We start from the raw sequence: 22,303 nt of genomic DNA on the forward strand, positions 1-22,303 counted from the left end.
GAGATTTTCCAGGATGCTGCCTGGTTTGGAGGGTAGGTCTTATGAGGAAAAGTTGAGGGAGCTGGGGCTTTTCTCTTTGGAGCGGAGGAGGATGAGAAACGACTTAATAGAGGTTTATAAGATGATGAGAAGGATTGATAGAGTGGACGGCCAGAGACTATTTCCTCAGGTGGATGTAGCTGTTACTAGAGGGCATAACTATAAGGCTCATGGTGGGAGATATAGGAGGGATGCCTGAGGTAGATTCTTTACTCGGAGTAGTTGGGGTGTGGAATAGACTGCTGTGATAGTGGAGTCGGACACTTTAGGAACTTTCAAGCGGTTATTAGGTAGGCACATGGAGCACACCAGAATGATAGGGAGGGGATAGCTTGATTTTAGGATTGGATGTAGCTCGGCACAACATTGAGAGCCGAAGGGCCTGTACTGTGCTGTAATGTTCTATGTTCTGTGACGTAACTGTGCACATTTGTTCATGCACGTCGTTAAAGGAAACTGACAGGAAGAACCTGACTGGAAAAATTCACATTAAATTGGGCTGAAGTAGATCTCATGACAGGTTCTGAAGCAGGTCTACCGAAGAGACATACCATTGAAGACGATGGTGAACTTGGAAGCATGAAGGATATGTTAGGTTAAAGATTACTGGGATACCTATACCTTAAAATGTCAATCAACTTTAATTTTTTTTGGACCTACTAAATTATTATGGAAGGTAGTCCCTAATCTAGCCTCCTATTCTCAAACCCTGACACAATTTATTGTGTCAAAACAGAAAATGGAAATGAATGGATCAGTGCAAGAAAGTCTTTGTGCAAGCTGTGGAGGCACTACTAAAGTCAGAAGTCTTGACACACTTTAATTCGAATTTACCCTTGCTGCTGAGGTCATTCAGCCCACCGACTCTCCAGAGCATCTAACTCGGGCCGATTCCCTTAACCTTATGTATTTTCCCTGCTAATCCCCCTAACCTACATGTCTTTGGACTACGGGAGGAAACCAGAGCACCTGGAGGAAACCCAAACAGAGACAGTGCCCACAGTGAAGAGAAGTCAATAGCTTTCACATCAAGATCCTTGAATAAAGCAGAAATCAATTATGCATAGATAGAGAAAGAAGTCCTCGGAATTATTTTAGGAATAAAACTTTTTTACCAATTCCTGTGTGGGAGGAAATTTACTGATGGACTATCATCCTTTAACAATGATGTTTGGACATTGTGTTTGGATTCCATCAATGGCAGCACGCAGAGGTGGGCATTGCTGTTGTCAACACATGCATGCGTAAATTGACAGTCAAACCTGCATGGGAATGCTGATGGATTCTCCTGGCTACCCTTACCCATTGATTCATAGAACATTACAGCGCAGTACAGGCCCTTCGGCCCCCGATGTTGCACCGACCTGAGAAATCAGTCTAAAGCCCATCTAACCTACACTATTCCAATATCATCCATATGTTTATCCAATGACCATTTACATGGCCTCAATGTTGGTGAGTCCACTACTGTCGCAGGCAGGGCATTCCAAACTCTTACTACTCTCTCAGAGTAAAGAATGTACCTTACCATGAACAACTTGAGCGATTAAAATTTGCAGATGATACAAAGTTGGGTGGGAGAGTGAGCTGTGAGGAGGATAGAGATGCTTCAGTGTGATTTGGATAGGCTGAATTTGTGAGCAGATGCAGTATAATGTGGATAAACGTGAGGTTATCCACTTTGGTAGCAATAAAAGGAAGACATTATTACTTGAATGGGTGTACATTGAGAGAGGTGGCTACGCAACGAGACCATGGTGTCCTGGTGCATCAGTCACTGAAAGCATGTGCCCAGGTAACAGCAGGCAGTAAAGAAGGCAAATGGAATTTGGCCTTCATAACGAGAGGATTTGAGTAGAGGGAAAGGGATGTTTTGCTGCAATCGTATAGGGCAGTGGAGGCCACATCCTGAGTATTGCTTGCCGTTGTAGTGTCCTTGTCTGAGGAAGAATGCCCTTGTAATAGAGGGAGTACAGTGAAGGTTTATCAGGTTGATTCCTGGGATGGCAGGTCTGTCATGTGATAGACTAAGTCAGTTAGAATTATGTTCACCGGAGTTTAGAAGATTGAGGGGAGATCTCATCGAAACTTATAAAATTCTAATCGGGTAAGACAGGGTAGATTTGAAGAATGTTCCCAGTGGTGGGGAAGTGCCTAGAGATAGGGAGCAAACCTTTTTAGAACTGAGGTGAGGAGAAATTTTAGTGACAGGTCATGTCATTGACTGAGGCTAATTATTTTCACAGACCATTCCAGTTTTGTTTATAGAATCTCCTCTCTGGAGTTGGAGTTTCTGCTGTTTATATGTTGCAGTGAGGCTGATATTACCACTGAGGTTTTGCTCTTTCAGGAGCACGTCCTGCTGAGGACTGGTGTTGGGTTCACTATCCAGAAGTGTTAAACGCTGGAAATCTAGCATCATGTAAACATATTTGTTTTTGTGCTAACTAATGTTGAAAAAGGTTGCATGTCTGTGGGATATCGCTTTACATTAGAACAACAAAGGTAACTAGCTGTTCAGACTTGAACTGTCATGTTTAAGCCTTGTAATTGGTAAAGGTTATGCTAATTAGTTTGTTATATTTTAACTGTTGAATAAATGTGTTTAATTAAAGCTTCCTAGTGGGTCACTTGAATCACACCTGAGGTGAAACACCTTATGCTCGTCTGTGTAAAATAATGTAAAATTTAGGGTCTAGGCAAACTTCACAAAGTACCTTGGAGTTTCTGGCCTGGGTCTTAACACTCCACACTCAACAAACCAAGTTTCTCTGGCATTGCTAATGGTTGAATGTCAACTACGCACAGCACTTGATTTGGTTATGCCATCCGAGACGAGTAAAATTGTCGCCGAGAAACAGCAAAATCAGATTACATAATGAGAGAACAAGGCAAAACTTTATGCTTTTTGTCAGGGTCAAGAATTCTCACAAATGAAAAGTGGATACCTGCTATCTTGGCACAGACAGGACTGGTCTCCTATCCAAGATGATGTAATAGGAAAAGACACATACATCAACTTTTGGCAACAAGAATTAATCTACCAGGGACCGAGCCAAGAGGAGACCCTGGACCTTTTGAGAACCTAACACTATCCGAACCAGTTGGAGAAGTTGAACATTCAAAACTGAGTGATCCTTGGAACGCTACATCATCTCCATTTACAACAGTCACGGATGACGTCCAAACCAAAGACACCAGAGGCCGCAGTAAATATTAAAATGCAAGAACTTGAGGTTTGTTGACAACCACACACACAACGAAGAAAATTACTGCACAGGAACAGGCCCTTTGGCCTCCCAAGCCTGCACCAACCATGGTATCTGACTGAACTAAAATTCCCTATCCTTCCAGGAACCATATACCTCTATTCCCATCATATTCATGTATTTGTCAAGACGCCCCTTAAGAATTCCCTTTCTACTTTTTTTCCTCTATATTAGCATGTTCCCACCTTGGAGCCGTCCTTTTCCTTACATGCTACCCGAGACTAAAACTTGGTGATGGTTTCCAGAACACTACCTGACCTATTGACTGTTTGTTTATTGTTCATATTGCTAGTTTTGATATAGTTATACTGGGCGTCAGCCCTTCCTCCAGGATGCCAATGGTTCCCTGAGCAGCTGGCCTGAGCTCTAGAAGCCCTAGCATCCCCTAGACCTGCCAGTCCCGGAGGCCCAACTGCGTTTGCCCCACATTGTGCGAGCCCTCGATAATGGTCCTCTGGCCTAAGCTCTCAATGCCTGCAATAAGCCCTTTGGGGACTGGGCCAAGCTCTGGAGCCCAAGGTGATGGTCTGTTGTGACTGGGCAATGTTCTCTAAGCTTACAACCATGGCCTGTTGTGTCTTGGGCATGCCTTGGACCCTGCCACCTATGCCGACTACTTCTTGATACATGCTTTTCATTGTGGACATCACCTTTGCAGTGTTGACGTGGGTTCCTTGCAATGCCGGCAACATATCCTGTAGAACTCTTTGCAACAGCCTTGCAGCTTCTGCAGTGTTGCCGTGAGCCCCTCCTGCATTCCCTGGCTTTGGTACTGCATCTTCAGCACCTTAGGGAGAGCTAATCCAAGTGGCCCGGCACCTAGCTTGGGGCCAGCTGATTCTTTGCTTCTGGCAGATCTCCCCATACCCAAGGCCTTGGACATTCCTGTCTCCACCTGACCTACATCAGCAGTGACCCAGAAGCCTCACCACTAACTTGTCCCACTGTGGTGGTGATATTTGCAGTACTGGATTTTGTGGTGGAAGCCTATGCCAATTGACTGGTGCTGACCTTGGAGGATTCTTTGGGGTCTTCCTCCAAGGTTTCCTACGTTGTTATGGGGTGTCTCAGGAGCAGCAGGGGATGCGGGGTGTTGTGAGACAGGCCAGGTGCATTGGGAACACCTCTGGCAACAAAGTCTGCAAGGGAGAGACAAGTATCTGGGCAGCATGCCGTGTGTCATATGAAGAAGGATTTGCGGATGCTCACTTCCTGGTTCCCCTTTGACCTGGCTGTCGTTCACGGTCCTGCCTTCCTCCACCCCCACCAGATAAAGGGCTCTCTCCTCAAAGGGAGTGAGGATCCGCAGTTGGGGACCCCACCTTCTCTTGTTTTCTCCCGCTCCCTCCTGTTATGGGCCATCTTCTCCTGCCAGGACAAAAGAGAGGGTTGAAAGCCTGATGACTGGGGGTGGGGATGGACACTCACCCTTGCTGCCCAAGTGAGGTCATTACATTTCTTGTGGAACTGGCAGCCGGCCCTTCAGACTATTGCATGGGCACTGACTGCCGCTGCCACTGCATTCCAGGCCGTCTTGCCGGTGTGATCACTGGCTTGTTGCCTTGTCTGGGTGGAAGAAAATGTCTTTTTCCTCGACTGTGTCCAACAGACGGCCCAGCTCTGCCTCTAAATCTCGGGGCATTTCTTATGGATGCCATCTTCGTGGCGTGACTGCTTGTGTCCATCGTTAGCACTTATTTGCATCTCTCCATGATTAATGCCATACAGTTGCAGCCATTTTGGGTGACTCGCATTTGGAGCATCCATGGTGGTGAAAATTGCATCAAGCCTCTTTTATTGCAGCACTAGGTGTTGTAAAAATGTTACTTGCAACTCACCAAACACCTGGTGCCATTCACTCCCATTTTCTCGCTCATTTGGCATTTAGAATTTTTTGGAAGATCGCACCCTTAAAATTATTTTGGGGAAATTTGACCCCATGACTTCTACACCACGACTTTACACTTTCTGAAGTGTTCAGATAATTTTGAAATGTGGCAACAGACATGCACGATGATTGAGGCATAGTGAAAGCAGAACTGTTTTGGATAATGAGGCATATATTAATCACATAATTTGTCTTCAAGAGTAGACAACAAAGTGGGAATAGCACATTCATATTAATGTGTAAGTTTGTCCTCCAAATACAGAAAACTAAGCATGTTTAGGAAAAATATATGTTGTCCTTCTGGACTTGGTGTGAAATTAAATTAAAGAGAACTTATTCAGAATGTTGGCTATGGATTTTAGTGTCAGTTATAGGAATATGAGTGGAAATAGAACTTCCAGTAACCATTGTGTTTTTTAATGAACTTAGCATTGCTCAAGTGGTGGAAGCAGGCACATTAGCACCATTTAAGAGGCATCTGGATAGGTACATGAATAGGGAGGGAATAGAGGGATACGGACTGAGTAAGGGTGGAAATTTTTGGTTAATTAAGGCGTCATGATTGGTACAGGCTTGGAGGGCTGAAGGGTCTGATGCTGTGCTATACTTTGTTTTCTTTGTTCTAAGCTGGGAAATGATCATTACAGTCATCTGGTTGTAACCTTGCATAAAGAAATGCAACTGTCTTATGTTCTGTGGCAGCACAGTGGTGAGCACTGCTGTCTCACAGCGCCAGGAACCTGCGTTTGATTCCTAGCTTGGGTCACTCTGTGGCAGTCTGCACATTCTCCCCATGTCTGCATGGGTTTCCTCTGGGTGTTCTGGCTTCCACAGTCCGAAAGATGTGCTGGTTAGGTGTATTGGCCATGCTAAATTCTCCCTCAGTGTACCTGAGCAGACGCTGGAATGTGGTGACTAGGTGATTTTTCACAATAACTTTATTGCTGTGTTAATGAAAGCCTACTTGTGACACAAATAAATTAAATAATTGTGTGTGTACAGACAGCAGAGTGACATTTAGCTGTGCACAGTAGAAATATCCATAGATTGCTTTGTGGAAATTAAATTTTATAAACTATTGCATTTATTTAAATCAAAAGCAATGCTCTTCTGAATTTGTAGCAAATCTAATGACTCATTAGTTACCCAATATGTTGAAGGGCTTGACTGCATTCCTGGGAGATTGCAATATTGCTTCCAAGAAAGAAAAATTTGAAAGTTAGTGATTTCTGGTTGTGTTGAAGTTAGGTTAGGCAGTGTAGCAGGCACTCTTACTTCCTTAGGCGCCAAAGTAATGTGCAGGAACAATGTGCACACTTGGAGTCAAAAGTATGCTGCCCCTCTCATTGCACAAGTATAACCAAAGGTATTAATTACCCAGACCTGAAGCATATGCAAATAAGGGGCACATTTCTTCTACAATCATGGTTTTCCCTAAGACAGCAAGAGCCAGGAAAATATTTATAAACATCTGTATTTGTTTAAAAAAAAGTACCTTTTTTAATACTATGACCAGCTTAGTTGTTAGAATGGGCCAGGTGCCAGGATTGCATGACATCCTTCACAACACCAATCCCCACCAGCCTTCTGACTTCTGATACCACTCTGACCTCCAAGGTCCCAATTACCCCCGGTTCTTGATGTCTCGGTGACATCTAAGCCTTGATCTTCCTCCTTTCTGATCACAATCTCTCCCAAATGCCAGTATCTCCACTTCTGACCTTCACTGCCTTTTGCTGCGAGCCATTTGAAACCTGTGAATGCAACGCCACCCTTGCTTGTGGGCTGCTTTGTTGTAGCAACTAACTGCAGCACTGTTTTCAGTAATGATCCCAAGGTCCATATCTGGGATTTTTCAGACCTGACCATTTCTGCACAGGGTAATTAGACTGAGTTTGGAAGTGCTGTCAACAAATTGGTGCGCCTCAATTTCTTTTTTTAGATGGGACCAATTTTCTTGGTTGTGCACATCTTTTACATGAGCAACTTGACAATGTATTCAGTTTTTTAAATATGAATTGATGAAACTAAATATTATGAGCAAAGTCAAAACTTCTCTATAAATTTAATATTGCAATTCTATGACAAAGGAATTTCAAGAAGCCATTGAGTGACATGTGAAAACACTTCACATGTGCAGAAGAAGATTTCATTTTCATCCCAAGCATTGCTTTATCTCCATAGCAACTTTTAAATATAAAATAAACTCTTGAATGCTGCTTTCATCTGTGTTCTAGCATCTTTTGTACAGAATACATGGAAAAGTTTTTTTAGTGATCCCATTTCTCTCCTTCAGCCCCGATCCTATTTGGCATTCTTATCTTCCATGAATGCCATCTCTCGCTTTCACATGTACAATCTCTCTTGCCTGTCTTACTGATACAAGTACTATTATGCGCAATGTTCATCTGAGTTTGTTCTTTAAACTCTCTACAAATATCATCACATAGGCGTTTGCTTAAATGTACAGAACTATTACGTTTTTAAAAATTTTCCTTGGCTTAAATTCAAGAAATCACTGAAACCTGATTTACCTTGATTTTACTCTTTACAACTGTTATCCAATACTCTGAGCATTATCTATTCACCTTTGCTTAATCAAATGCTGGTGTTAGATGCTACAGATGCGAATTGATTGATCTGATTGTACCCTCTCAACTTGTTTCAATCCCTATTAAAATTATAACTTTGGCTAAAGTGAATGCAAATAAGGACCTCTAATGAATAATTTAAATTCTTCTGTCAGATCAATTTGCTTACATATACCCATCTTTTCATAATGTTGAGAATGTTCAATTTGTGTTTCAGATGTAAGAGGTCCACCCACACACAGAATATCTTGTGGAAAATCACAGTATGAACGGGCAATATGGAATACCAAATTTTGTGTTGTCACAGATGGTCAGTTGCTTTTGCTGGATAAAGAGGAGGTATGTGGAAGATTAATTTGGAAAATTGATTTATTATTGGAAATGTTATGCTTTACAAATTATATATTTGCATTGAGTTAACTTGTTGTGAAGTGAGGATGATGAGCACTAATTGGGTGAAAATGTTAACTATAATCAGGAATTTTTTTTTAAACTTCTGAGCTGAATTAGCTTATTTTAGCAGGACAGCTGTGTTGGATACCACTGATATCTGTTCTTGGGTTAGGGCATATAAGTCCAACAGATTTCCAGTGAACCCAGTTGAAAGATATGTATACGGATGTTGGATGAGGATAGGTTCTCACTGAATAGTGTATTCTTACACACAAAGTGGTAGATAAGACGCATTTGATCTTTCTCGTGGCATCCCTTCCCCTTACGAAAATTCTGCACACAATCTGCACATTCACTCAGCAAATGGCAAAAGGGCTTCACCGGGCCCAGTACTGTACAACGCTGCACACCTGGTGAGCTATTTGCTGCGTGAATGTGAGTAATGATTGCAAGTGAGGATCACTGATAAATGGGACTACAGTTCACTTGGAAACAGTGGCTTGGATTGACACTTTTGGCCATCTAGTGGGAACTTTTTTGAACATAATTGTACATGAAGTACTAATATCACCATAGGATTCAATGGTTCTATACAGTGTATAGTGAATTAGTGGGCGTGTAAGTGCCATAGTTTGTTTTAGGGGACTGAAGGGATCAAAGATGGTGAATGGAAAGGCAAGCTTGGCATGGGGGTATGGGAAGATCTTTTGAATTTGTGTTTTAAGAAGTCCACTCAGGCAGACTAGGGCTCATAACTCCTCCTATGGGCTGTGAATGTTTACTCTTAAAACCTGGCCTGGCTCCATGAAAATTGTGGAGGAATATAACATGCATATTACTGCAATGAAATTGGTCAGTTTGGGAGCATGTGTTGTGAGCCTGCATTCTTTAAAGGCATTCCTGAAAACTGGGCAGCCAGGGAATGGGGTCGAGAATCCTGGAACTGGGATATGCTTACCATTTTTAGGTGCTCTGAGCCATCCTGATTTGGTTAAAAATCCAATCCGATATCTTCAGATGTGGCAAAAATATTGGATGTTAGTACAGAAGGATGCTTAACAAAATGGTGTACTTGCGTATTTCTAAAAAAAAATGTGTGAATTGAGACATCATACCAGTTTTCAGAGAATCCCACCCATGGCCTAACAGAAGAACTGTCTGCATGAGGACAGTATGAACACTAAGTGACTTAAATAAATTAGATTTGAATGGATATTTCTGATTTAAACATGTATTTTGATTTTAAAATGTATTTGATTTTAAAATCCTTAATTTTTAAAGTAATTAAACTTCAGCCAAAGGCAGGCTGCTGCGAGGCATGATGGGATCAAGACTTGGCAGACAAACCACATTTTTTGGAACAATGAAATTAGAGTGTGCATCATTTTATCAGCAAAAGTTACGAACAGTATGGTTTCCAAAGCTACTTCACGAATAGGGCTGTTCAAGATGTCCTGATAAGACAGTTCTTCTCAGACATGAGAATTTCAGCCGTCTGGCTTGGCCATTGACATAAATGAGAGTTGGTGGGAACAATAGCTTTGACTTATGTAGCTAAGCGTATGGGGTTGCTAAGCTACAGGGGGTAGAAGCATCCAAATTCTATGGATCAATGAAATCCCATGATGTCAGAGGGTAGAATGTAATTGGCTAAGGTATACAATAATTGTTAAGTGATTGATTTGCACTAATGATGACGGGTTCATAACTAGCTGGAAGGCGGGCAAAGCAAACTTGAGTAATGTATAATTGTTTTGACGGATGTGTCTTAATCTCAGAATGGTATTGGAATGCTGAAAGTCTTTTCTTCTAGTAAGGCATTGGATTGCCCAATGTTAACCTCTGCCTTTGATCGTTGGTCAATAAAGGTATGTCTTTAACCGGGACACTTGCTTTGTGAGTCTTGTATTTGCTGAAGTTTTTGGTGATACCTAGTCTCTCAAAAAACCCTGCAACAGGGCGTGATGTTAAGATCATCCCAAGAAAGAGACCATTTAGCCATCAGGCCCTTGCTCCTACTACCCTCATAGGCAATAATTTCCAAGTCATTAAGAATTTCTCCTCAAATGTCTCGGGTGAAATATATTTGCATCAGAAGAATCTTAGCATTCTTGCCGTTTTGATCTGCATTTGGCCACCCGGGTCTACCACTGTGATATCCCTGCAGAGCATGGAGACAGTTCTTCAATTCTTGAGCCTTTTCCTTGTCTTCCACTACTTCTTCCAAGGAGCTATACTATTCCAGTGCTTCACTCTCTCCAAGGTCTACATTTCTTTGCAGGGCTATAATGTGGAAAGCCCAGTAGAATGCCCTAAAGCAAAAGAACATTAAGGGAATGAGCTCAAGAGAATCACCTATCCAGGTTGGTGTTGGCAGCAGCATTAAGAACACCTCCACTGGAAGGCCCTATGTAAAGATTGTATGGCAATTGCCTTGGAAGTTGAAACTTGCACTGGGCAATTGCCCTGCACTAGGAACTGTCCTAAACTCCAATTTAAATCAGTCTTTGCTAGTTACCCAATAGTGTTCCCCATTTACCCCCCCCCCCCGCCTCGCAAACATGATCACTTGACCTTCCCTTCCCCTGCCCACCTACCGTACAGACTTATTTTCTCTCCAGCTTCTTAAAGTGACTGGACCTTTAAACGTATCTACAGTTAGTGCCAAAGTATATTTCACTTCCTGTAGACTTGTTGAATAGTTACCTGTATAAGCCTAAAAGATTATTGTATCCTACTTTCCATTGTATATTGCATTTAGGCAAGTTATATAATACATTGGTATCATTACACATGAGGGAAATACCACAGTATTTTTGGATGGTGAAAAGAACAATAACAGACACATTGCATAATTTAAAACATCCATAAATAACACTCATAAACCACACCAAAAAAGCTGTGTTGATCTTGCAAGCAGAGTTACAATCTGGTGGGGAACTGTTAATGTTATACGTGTGTGCGTGTGTGGAGGTGGGGGGGTAGATAGTGAAGAGGGGTGTCATAGTTTACGGAGAGACTTGGACAAGTTGCAGAGCTGGGCCGAGAGGTGGCAGATGGAGGTTAATGCAGAAAAGTGTGAGGTAATTCACTTTGGCAGGAATAACAGATGTGTAGAGTATAGGGCTAACGGTAGGACTCTGAATAGTGTTGATGAACAGAGGGATCTAGGTGTATGTGTACATAGATCCCTGAAAGTTGGGAATCAAGTAGATAAGGTAGTTAGGAAGGCATACGGTGTCTTGGCATTTATTGGTAGGGGGATTGAACTTAGGAGCCGCAACGTCATGTTGCAACTGTACAAAACTCTGGTGCGTCCGCATTTGGAGTATTGTGTGCAGTTCTGGTCCCCACATTATAGGAAGGATGTGGAGGCATTGGAGAGGGTGCAGAGGAGGTTTACCAGGATGTTGCCTGGTATGGAGGGAAGGTCCTATGAGGAGAGACTGAGGGATTTGGGGTAGTTTTCGTTAGAAAGAAGGCGGCTAAGAGGGGACCTTATTGAAACATATAAGATGATTAGAGGTTTAGATAGGACGGACAGTGATAGCCTTTTTCCTCGGATGGAGAAAGCTAGCACGAGGGGGCATAGCTTTACATTAAGGGGTGGTAGACATAGGACGGATGTCAGAGGTAGGTTCTTTACCCAGAGGGTGGTGAGGGATTGGAATGCCCTGCCTGCTGCAGTTGTAGATGCACCTAGTTTGGGGGCGTTTAAGAGATCCGTGGATAGGTTTATGGATGGAAAGGGATTGGTTTAGGTTAGAGGGTTATTGCTTTTTTAATTGGTCGGCGCAACATCGTGGGCCGAAGGGTCTGTTCTGCGCTGTTATGTTCTGTGTGTGTGTGTGTGTGTGTGTGTGTGTGTGTGTGTGTGTGTGTGTGTGTGTGTGTGTCAGAAAATAAGAACTAGGAGCAGGATTAGCCCATCTGGCCCTCGAGCCTGCTCCGCCATTCAGTAAAATCATGGCTGATCTTTTTGTGGACTCAGCTCCACTTGCCCACCCGCTCACCATAATCCTTAATTCCTTTACTGTTTGAAAATCTATCGTTGCCTTGAAAACATTCAACGAGGTAGTCTCAACTGCTTCACTGGGCAGGGAATTCTCTTTGGGTGAAGAAGTTCCTTCTCAACTCAGTCCTAATCTGCTACCCCTTATTTAGAGGCTATGCCCCCCCTCAGTTCTGCTTTCACCTGCCAGTGGAAACAACCTTGCTGCTTCTGTCTTATCTATTCCCTTCATAGTTTTGTTTGTGTAAGCCCCCCTCATTCTTCTAAATTCCAATAAGTATAGTTCCAGTCTACTTGGTTTTTCCTAATATGCCAACCCTCTCAACTCCAGAATCAACCTAGTGAATCTCCTCTGCACTCCCTCCAATGCCAGAGTATCCTTTTTCAAGTAAGGAGACCAAAACTGCACACGCTACTCTAGGTGTGGCCTCACCAGCACCTTATTCAGCTGCAAAATATCCTCCTGTTTTTAAACTTATCCCTGTAGCAATGAAGGACAAAATTCCATTTGCCTTCTAAATTACCTGCATGAACAAGGACATCCAGGTCCCTCCTGCACAGTAGCTTGCTGCAATTCTTTACTATTTAAATAAAAGGAGTCCATTTTGCTGTTGTTCCTACCAAAATGGATGACCCCTCATACCACCATTGTACTCCATCTGTCAGACCCTTGCCCGCTCACTCAAACTATCTGTATCCCTTTGCAGCCAATCAGTATCCTGTGCACACTTTGCTCTACCACTCATCTTGGTGTTATCCAAGAACTTTGACACTCTACACTTGGTCCCCAACTCCAAATCATCTATGTAAATTGTAAACAATTGCAGCATCAACACTGATCTGAGGTACAACATCAGTCACTGATCGCCAAGCAGAAAAACACTTATTTATTCCCAATTATTGTTTTGTTAGTTAACCAATCCCCTCTCCATGCTAATACATTATCTGTAACACTGTGCACCTTTATCTTACACAGCAGCCTTTTGTGCGGCACCTTGTCAAATACCTTCTGGAAATCCAGATGCACTGCATTCACCGATTCCTGTTGTCCACTGCGCACCTAATGTCCTTAAAGGATTCCACTAAATTAGTTAAACATGACCTGCCTTTCATGAACCTATGTTGTGTCTTTCCAGTGGGACAATTTCTATTCAGATGCCTCACTATTTCTTCCTTGGTGATGGATTCAAGCATTTTCCCCACTACAGAAATTAAATTAACTGCCTATCGTTACCTGCCTTTTGTCTACCTCCCTTTTTAAACAGTGGTGTCACATTTGCTGCCTTCCAATTTGCTGGAATCATCCCAGAGTCCAGCGAATTTTGGTAAATTACCATGTGTATGTGCTATTCCCCCTGCCATCTCTTTTAGTACCCTGGGATGCATTCCATCAGGGCCAGGAGATTTGTCTACCTTTTGCCCCATTAGTTTACCTAACACTGTTGCTTTTGTGATAATGATCGTTTCTAGGTCTTCACTTGCCGTAGCTGCTTTGTCATCAATTTTTGGCATGTTATTTGTGTCTTCTACTGTGAAGACCAGCACACATTATGTTCAATGCCTTAACCATTTTCTCATTTCCCGTTATTAAATTCCCCTTCCCATCCATAGTCATCTTTTTCTGTTATATTTGTAGAAACCTTTGCTATCTGTTTTTATATTCTGAGTTATTTTGCTCTCAATCTATCTTACTTTTCTTTATAGCTTTTTTTTGTGGCTTTCTGTTGACTTTTTAAAGCTTTCCCAGTCCTCTAGTTTCCCACTAGAGTTTGCCACTTTGTATGCATTTTGGTGCCCTCCTTTATTTCCTAAGATATCAGTGGCTGATTATCCCTTTTTCTGCAGTCTGTCCTTATCACTGGTATATATTTTCGCTGAGCACTGTGAAAAATTGCTTTTAAACTTCCCCATTGTTTCTCAATTGTCCTGCCATACAATTTAAGAATGTATGTGATAAGTATTTTGAGGATTTGTGTGTGTAAAGAAAAATTCCAGGGATATGTGAAGGATATAGATGAGGAAGAATCTGGTCTTGCTTGACAGTATAATGCAATTGCATTATTTCCTTCCAAATGCAGACTTCTGTCCATATTCCATGAAATAGATTGTTGTCCTTTTTTGCAAACATCTAACAAACAAGTTAAAATTGAACAGGAATATCCTCTCATGGTGCTTTAATTGTGAAGACTTGCCCAATCTGTAGTGAGCTACTCAGGGCATGACTTGACTTGCAACAAAGGTTCAAACACAAGATATGAATCTCAGGCTAGAGACAAAAAAAACACTTGCTCCCCTGAACCTCGATGCTCTCCAGTGCTCCTGCTGAAAATGCACATTTAAATGTTGCTTTATTCATAAAGTTCAGAGTTCCGTTCCATAATTTGAACACCTCTGAGAGGGTCTCACGTTGTTGGGGATATCATCTTTCAGGTGAGATATTAGACTGAGGCCATGCTTGCCTGTTCACTAAACACAAGATGCAGTGGCTTTTTTTTGTTTTGGAAAACAGCAATGTACATCACTGAGAAAAATCTACTCAGTTTAATCTCATTGCTGTTTGTGGGTCCAGTTGTAGCTGCCATATCTATAAAATAATAGTTACAATGTTTCAAAAATAATGAAGTGGCTTAGACATGCCTGAACACACTTTTAATTTGTGATGTTTGAGTTGTGTATGTACAAGTCAAACTTTTTATAGCCTCCTAAAACTTTTGGTTCGCAAATGATAAATGGTCACTTACCTCAGGTACTTATCCTTAGAGCCATATATTGACATGAGCCACTTCTTCGGCAGGGGAAGAGAGATAATTGGAATCACAGGAAGTTCTCCAGTTGAAGCTGGAGCAACAAGATGAAAAGATCGTCTTCTCCCAGATCCTCCAGGGAAAAAGATTGTACTAGATTTTTAAAATCTAAATATTATTAATCAAGTTTCTGGGTTGTCTCCTTAAATTTTTAAGTTTGAGGCCTTTGACCACCAATACAAAAATATAACCCATCTCTGTTTTTGACAGCCATGCAAAAATAATATTGCAGAGAGAATATTTTACACAACATCTTTCTTAATGACGGTATATGTACCCATAGCCTCTAGAGTTGTATTATATGTCACAATGCTGATCATGAACAAATTCCTGTAATAAGTACGGCTGTACTAAAAATAAAACTTGCTGGTCCTTGATGGATTTTTTACTGCGTGAATCATGTTAAAATGTAACCCAGTGGCCAGTGATTTTTTTAAAATGCTTTTAATGGATCTCTTCTTTTTGGCTTCTAAGTGGTAGCTCAGTCAGTATGTGAAATGGAAAGGACTTAGTGTAGCTAACTGCTGTCAGCACAATCATTCTTGGCACTTTGATCTTATTAATAATTTTCATCTTGACGGTGATATCCCCTCTTCAAAGGAGCTGATGCTTTCTGAAAGGCTGTGGGTGTATAGTTTTATGTTTGAAGTGCTTCCCGGCACAGATTCTAAGGCGCAATCTTACGACCTCATGCCACCTACTGTTTGGCATGGCAAGGTGGTAAGATTGCATGCAAAGTGAAATTTGGAAATGCACCCAGTTTCACGCTGGTTTGGATCATGCTAGCCACTTTCATGAACTGCTTTGCGCCCAAAATGGGTCAGACATGTATTAGCATGCATTAGAATGCATTTCAATATCATTATCAGAGGAGACAGAGACCCCAGCAGTTCAGAACATGCATGTTCTTCAGAGAGCTGATGGATGGTTTGTGCCACTGCAGTCACCGGCTCAGTACGCAGACCTCATGGGACAGGGCAACACTGCTCCTGGTAGTGGTGAATATTATGGTAGCTCTCAACCTTTATCAACGAGGTCCTTCCTTCCAGTCTGCTAGTCAGGGCCCCTGTGGGATTTCCCAGTCCTTGATCCGCAAGTACATTTGCGAAGTGACAGATGCTGTGTGTGCCAGGACTGGCCAGCTCCTCAATTTCCATGTGGGCCAGGGCCAGCAGGCAGTTGGGGCTGCAAGCTGCCCCCCCCCCCCCCCAAAAAAAAATCAGGCACTCAGTTCATCAACAGAAAGGGGTTCTATTATCTGAACATGCAGAACATGTGCAACCACAGAATGATCATCATACATGTGTGCACACACCACCCAGGGACATACACAACTTTCATCCTGTGGAGTTCTGACATCCCTGCAGCCTTCAAAAACCAGCTGCCAGGATGGCTTGTGGGGCAATTGCTATCTGCTAAGGGCTTGACTGATGATGCAGTCTGGTGTCCTGAACCTATGCGGATACCCATTATAATGAGGCCCACACTGCCATGTGGTGCACCACGCTCATGAAGCGGTTCCATTGCCTGGACTGCTTTTGTTGGGGCCCTCCATTATAGTCCTCTGAGAGGCTCCTGCATTGTGGTGGTCTGCTGCGCACTCCACAACCTGGCGCTGCAGTGGGGAGACATCCTGGAGGAAGAGGAGTGCGACTAGGTGGATGCTTCTGAAGGGCCCATGAGGTCATGGAGGAGGAGAAGGCCATCAAGGAACCGGGGGGTGGAGACCATGCAGCAAAAACGGCCTGGTGGGGCAATGAGGCAGGCCCTCATCGCCACAACGTTCTCCGACTAGAAGGGTGTGAGATTCATTACCTCCACCCCTCACCACCTTCCACCCGCACAGTCTGCAAACCCTGCCATGGGTCTCATTGACATCATGCCATGGTGATGGACCTCGATTTAGTTCTTTTGGCGAGTTGCTGGTCCAGGCAGGAGGCTGATGACGTTACTATGCGGCACGCTGTGATGCGGTCCCAATGCCACACAAGTCTGACTCCTAGCTGTTCTCTAACCACACACCAGCATTTGGGCCCACGTTTTGATTTGATTTATTGTTGTCACATGTATTGGTATACAATGAAAAGTATTGTTTCTTACATGCTATGCAGACAAAGTATAGCATTCGTAGAGAGGGAAATGAGAGTGTGCAGAATGTAGTGTTACAGTCACAAGATGTAGAGAAAGATCAAATTAGTGTGAGGAAGATACCTTCAAAAGTCTGATGGCAGCAGGGAAGAAGCTGCTTTTAAGTCGGTTGGTAGGTAACCTCAGACTTTTGTATCGTTTTCTCGATGGAAGAACGTGGGAGAGAGAATGCATGGGGTCCTTTAATTATGCTGGCTGCTTTGCTGAGACAGCAGGAAGTGTAGATGAGTCAGTGGATGGGAGGCTGGTTTACGTGATGGACTGGCTTCATTCATGACCCTTTGTAGTTTCTTGCAGTCTTGAGCAGAGCAGAAGCCACACCAAGTTGTGATACAACCAGAAAGAATACTTTCAATGGTGCATCTATCAAAGTTGGTGAGAATCGTAGCGGACATGCCAAATTTCCATAGTCTTCTGAGAAAATAGAGGTGTTGGTGGGCTTTCTTAACCAAAGTATCAACATGGTGATGGGGGGGGAGACCAGGACAGGCTGTTGGTGATCTGGATACCTAAAAACTTGAAACTGTCGACCATTTCTACTTTGTCCCATTGATGTAGACATAGGCATGTTCTCCAGTATGCTGCCTGAAGTCAATGACTATTTCCTTCATTTTGTTGACATTGAGGGAGAGATTATTGTCATTGCACCAGATCTCCTATCTCATTCCTGCACTGCGACTCGTCATTATTTGAGATACGACCTACTACGGTTGTGTCATCAGCAAATGTGAAAATCAAGTTGGAGGGGAGTTTGGCCATGCAGTTATAGTGTGTAAGGAATATAGTAGGGGGCCAGCCCAACCCCAGCTCATTGCCTCTCCAGGGGGGAGAAAATGTCCCTCCTTTCCTCCTCTTGTGTCTGACAGACAGCCAGCTTTCCCTCCTTGAACCTTGGAGTAGTTCTTCTCGGTGCCACCTTCCAGGTATGACTGCCTGTGTCCATCATTAGTACTTGTATGCATCTCTCCGTTGTTAATGGCATTCAGCTGCAGCCACTTTAGGGAGTCATGCGCCTAAAGAGTCCACTCCAGCGAGAATTGCATTGGGGCTCTTTTATTGCACTAAGTGCTCGCCAAGAACCAGCGCCATTGACTCCTGTTTTCTCACTCGTTCGGCGCTTAGATTTTTTTCGTAAGATCGCATGTTAAATCTGTGGACCAAAGGTATTTGAACAAAATGCATTACGTAAACAAAATTCTGAGAGAAATTTCTGTAAGCAAAACTTATCACATCCAACATTCATAAAATTTGTATACCTTTTCTCAAATTCTGCAACGAATTTAACAATATAAAAGTGCAAGACTTCTTACCTTTTCGGAATGGCTTCTATAGTACATAGTGAAGCTAAACAAATTGCGGTAATAATCAAGTTAATTACTCTGCGCATTTAATATAGTCTTTCCCAGTAATGTACTAAATGTCTGTTATTAGCCATTGCTACCTTAACATGATACAGTTTGATTATTTTATCCAAATAGCTTGAAACCAAAACAAAGTCATTTATGAATCGACAGACTGCTCGACAGACTGGAGGGATCTGATTGTGGACAAGTCCCCAGGACAGGATGGAATGCATCGGAGGGTTTTGAAAGAAATGGTGGGGGTGATAGTGATGCCTTGGTGGTTATTTTCCAAACGTCTGTGGATTCTGGGGAAGTGCCGGAAGATTGGAAAATGGCTAATGTTACGCCGCTGTTTAAGGAGGGTTGCAGGCAAAAGGCAGGGAATTATAGGCCGGTTAGTTTAATGTCTGTTGTAGGTAAAATGTTAGAATCCGTCATCAAGGAGGAAATAGCGAGGCATCTAGAGGGGAATTGCTTGATAGAGCAGACGCAGCACGGTTTTGTTAAGGGGAAGTTGTGTCTGACAAATTTATTGGAGCTCTATGAGGATGTGTCTAGGGCGGTGGATAGAGGAGAGCCGGTGGATGTGGTCTTTCTTGATTTTCAGAAGGCGTTTGACGAGGTACATCACAAGAGGTTATTGCAGAAGGTAAGGGGGCATGGAGTTGGGGGTAGGGTGTTAGCGTGGATAGAGGATTGGTTGTCAAATAGGAGGCAGAGAGTGGGGGTCAATGGGTGCTATTCGGATTGGCGGTTGGTGACTAGTGGAGTGCCCCAGGGGTCGGTGCTGGGGCCTCAGCTATTTACCATTTATATAGATGATCTGGAGGAGGGAACCGAGTGTATGGTGTCGAAATTTGCTGATGACACCAAGATTGGGGGAACGGCAAATTGTGTGGAGGGTGTGGAGAGTCTGCAGAAGGATCTAGATAGGCTGGGCGAATGGGCCAGGAACTGGCAAATGGAATTTAATGTTGGCAAGTGTGAGGTGGTCCGCTTTGGTAGGAATAATGGTAGGAAGGACTATTACTTACGTGGCGAAAAACTGCAGCAGGCGATGGTGCAGAGGGACCTCGGGGTCCTTGTGCATGAGTCGCAAAAACCCAGCCTGCAGGTGCAGCAGGTGGTCAGGAAGGCAAATGGGATTGCTGGCCTTCATAGCGTGGGGGATTGAATATAAAAGTAGGGAGGTCTTGCTGCGGCTGTATAGGGCATTGGTGAGGCCGCAGCTGGAGTACTGTGTGCAGTTTTGGTCGCTGCACTTGCGCAAGGATATTTTGGCCTTGGAGGGAGTGCAGAGGAGGTTTACTAGGCTGATGCCGGAGTTGAGGGGGTTGAGCTATGAGGAGAGGCTGAATAAACTAGGCTTGTACTCGTTAGAGTTTAGAAGAATGAGGGGAGATCTCATTGAGACGTATAAGATGATGAATGGGATGGATAGGATAGAGGTGGAGAGACTCTTCCCGTTCAGAAAGGACAGTAGGACTAGGGGGCACAGCCTCAAGATAAAGGGAGGGCGGTTTAGAACGGAGTTGAGGAGGAACTTCTTCACTCAAAGGGTGGTGGATCTCTGGAATTCTCTGCCCGTTGAAGTGGTGGAGGCTACCTCGCTAAATATTTTTAAGACGCGGGTTGATGAGTTTTTGATAAGCGAGGGGATTAAGGGTTATGGGGAGAGGGCGAGAAATTGGAACTGAGCCACGACAGATCAGCCTTGATCTTATTGAATGGCGGGGCAGGCTCGAGGGGCTAGATGGCCTAGGCCTACTCCTGCTCCTATTTCATATGTTCTTATGAATCAACTTGATCTTTTATTTAAACCAATCTTTTATTTAATTTCATTAGCAACATTGTTCTTTCGTTATGGAAGAACTGTATGTGCCATGTATAAATGTTGAATCATTGTCACAGATATGCGAGGGTCCATTTTCTGAGTATTTTGCATTGCATTTATGGTCTATTTGTTTGCTGTTAGTTGTACTGAAGTAATGTCAGTAAATTCTCAGTGGTCTGAAAATCTGCATGTCAAAACTATAAACAGTGAAAGGAGATAATTCTGAAAGTACACTCAAGACATTTTAGCATCTGTGTGGTTTGTAATGTATTGGGAGTGCATTTATCATTAGATCTGAAGACCATTAACAGCAGTGTTTTTAGTACACAAGGGGGCCGATCTTACCAAAAAAATTTCTAAGCCTACGTCGGGCATGAAAATGGGGGACTTTCAGACCTGTTTCTTTGGGTAAGTTCACATCTGCTGTCTTATGCACTCATTGCATGAAAAATCAGCAGAAATGGTTTCTCGCCTGTAGGGGAAGGGTGGGGCTTGAGTCGTCTGAATGCTGGCTGAGAGCAGCAGAGGCTGTCATTGCGCATGTGCAGATCTCTAACAGCAGACCTGTCACTCAGCCTCTGTGCTCTCATCTTGCCTCCAAAGCTTAACCACAGCAACCCCCCTGCCCCCCAATCTGCCTGGACCAATTTCCCCCTGACTCCCCCGCCCTGCCCCAGGATCCCTAATGCAGAGTAGCAATGAGTCTCCCATCCCCACCAACCCCAACGAACTGGTGCCACACCCTTGGCACTGCCTGATACCCAGTGGCCAGTGCCAAGATGCCAGGCTGACACTGCCCAAGGGGCACTGACCTCCCCAGGAGGCCTCAATGGTCTCTGGCTCTACTGGTGAGGCCATCACAACAAGTCTGTTGCTGGGGACCAGCTGTGATTCTCGCTGGAGAATTCACAGGCAAGCGAGCCTAGATGTTTCTGTCCTGGGCTCATTGATTCAATGTAAAACAGGTTTTAAATATATTTGAACAAATTATTCAGCCTTGTGCTAGAAACTGAGATCGCTCTCTAGGGGTTAGTGGTTTAATGCTGGACTCTCAAATTGTTTCTTTGAGTAGGTGAGATCTCAAACATGCCTTATTTAGGGGTGAATGAAGATTTGAGTGTTTGAACTTGTTAAGAAACCAAGACTATTCACACTGAATTCTATACTACTGAAGGGCAATTAATTTCTTGTGGCTATATTTATCAATATTGTACTTCCAATGATTGCCCATTTTAATGCTTCATTTGTCTTCATGCTTTCACAGAGAAGATTTAAAATAATGCTGGAAATAGTGGAGAAACAAAGGTTGGAGTGAGGAACTTCAAATAATCTAATTTTTAAAACAAAAAGTACCGGAGAAGTTAATGGGACCAGAAGTGTCAAATCCTCTGGACCTGATGGCCTGTATGCTAAGGATTTAAGAGATGGTGGATTCATTGATTCTGATCTCCTAGAATTTCACAGATTCTAGAATAGTCCTCTTAGATTAGAGGCTTGCAAATACAACAATGCAAGAACAGCGAGTGATGAAACAGGGAATTGTAAGCCAATTTACCCTGACGGTAGTAGGGTAAGACGCATTTTGAAAATCAAGTGGTTAGGCAGAATCAGCATTGCTTTATGAAGAGGAAATGATGTTTGACACACCTGATTGTTCTTCAGGTGGTAACTGTCAGGGTAGAGGAGGGAGAACCTGTGGTTGTAGTATTTTTTGATTTTCAAAAAGCATTGTTAAGATACTGCACAAGATTAGGGCTCATGGGTTGGGTTTTGACAGATGGTCGTCTGGACTCAACATCAGCTCTTTTCTCTCCTTACAATGCTACCAGAACTGCTGAGATTTTCCAACATTTTCTCTTTTGGTTACAGCTCATAGGATTGTGGTTAATGTATTAGCATAGATTGAGGATTGGTTAAAGGATGGCAAGTGAGTTGAAATAAATCAACCCGATGGATAGAGTAGATGTGTTATATTTGGACTT

The 22,303-nt window shown here is 43.1% G+C and overlaps 1 protein-coding gene across 3 annotated transcripts in view; it reads left to right on the top strand.

Moving 5' to 3' along the window:
* LOC145358418 (disabled homolog 2-interacting protein-like) overlaps positions 1 to 22,303 on the top strand; it is a 739,003-nt gene that overhangs the window by 104,026 nt on the left and 612,674 nt on the right. For all 3 annotated transcript variants that reach the window (XM_080212472.1, XM_080212474.1, XM_080212473.1), the window contains exon 2: positions 8,005 to 8,126. In XM_080212472.1, the coding sequence (XP_080068598.1) occupies positions 8,005 to 8,126 (122 nt within the window). The remainder of the gene's footprint in view (positions 1 to 8,004; positions 8,127 to 22,303) is intronic.

Source organism: Carcharhinus amblyrhynchos, chromosome 25 (assembly GCF_965287045.1).
Source record: "Carcharhinus amblyrhynchos chromosome 25, sCarAmb.v2.hapA, whole genome shotgun sequence".
NCBI lineage: Eukaryota > Metazoa > Chordata > Chondrichthyes > Carcharhiniformes > Carcharhinidae > Carcharhinus > Carcharhinus amblyrhynchos.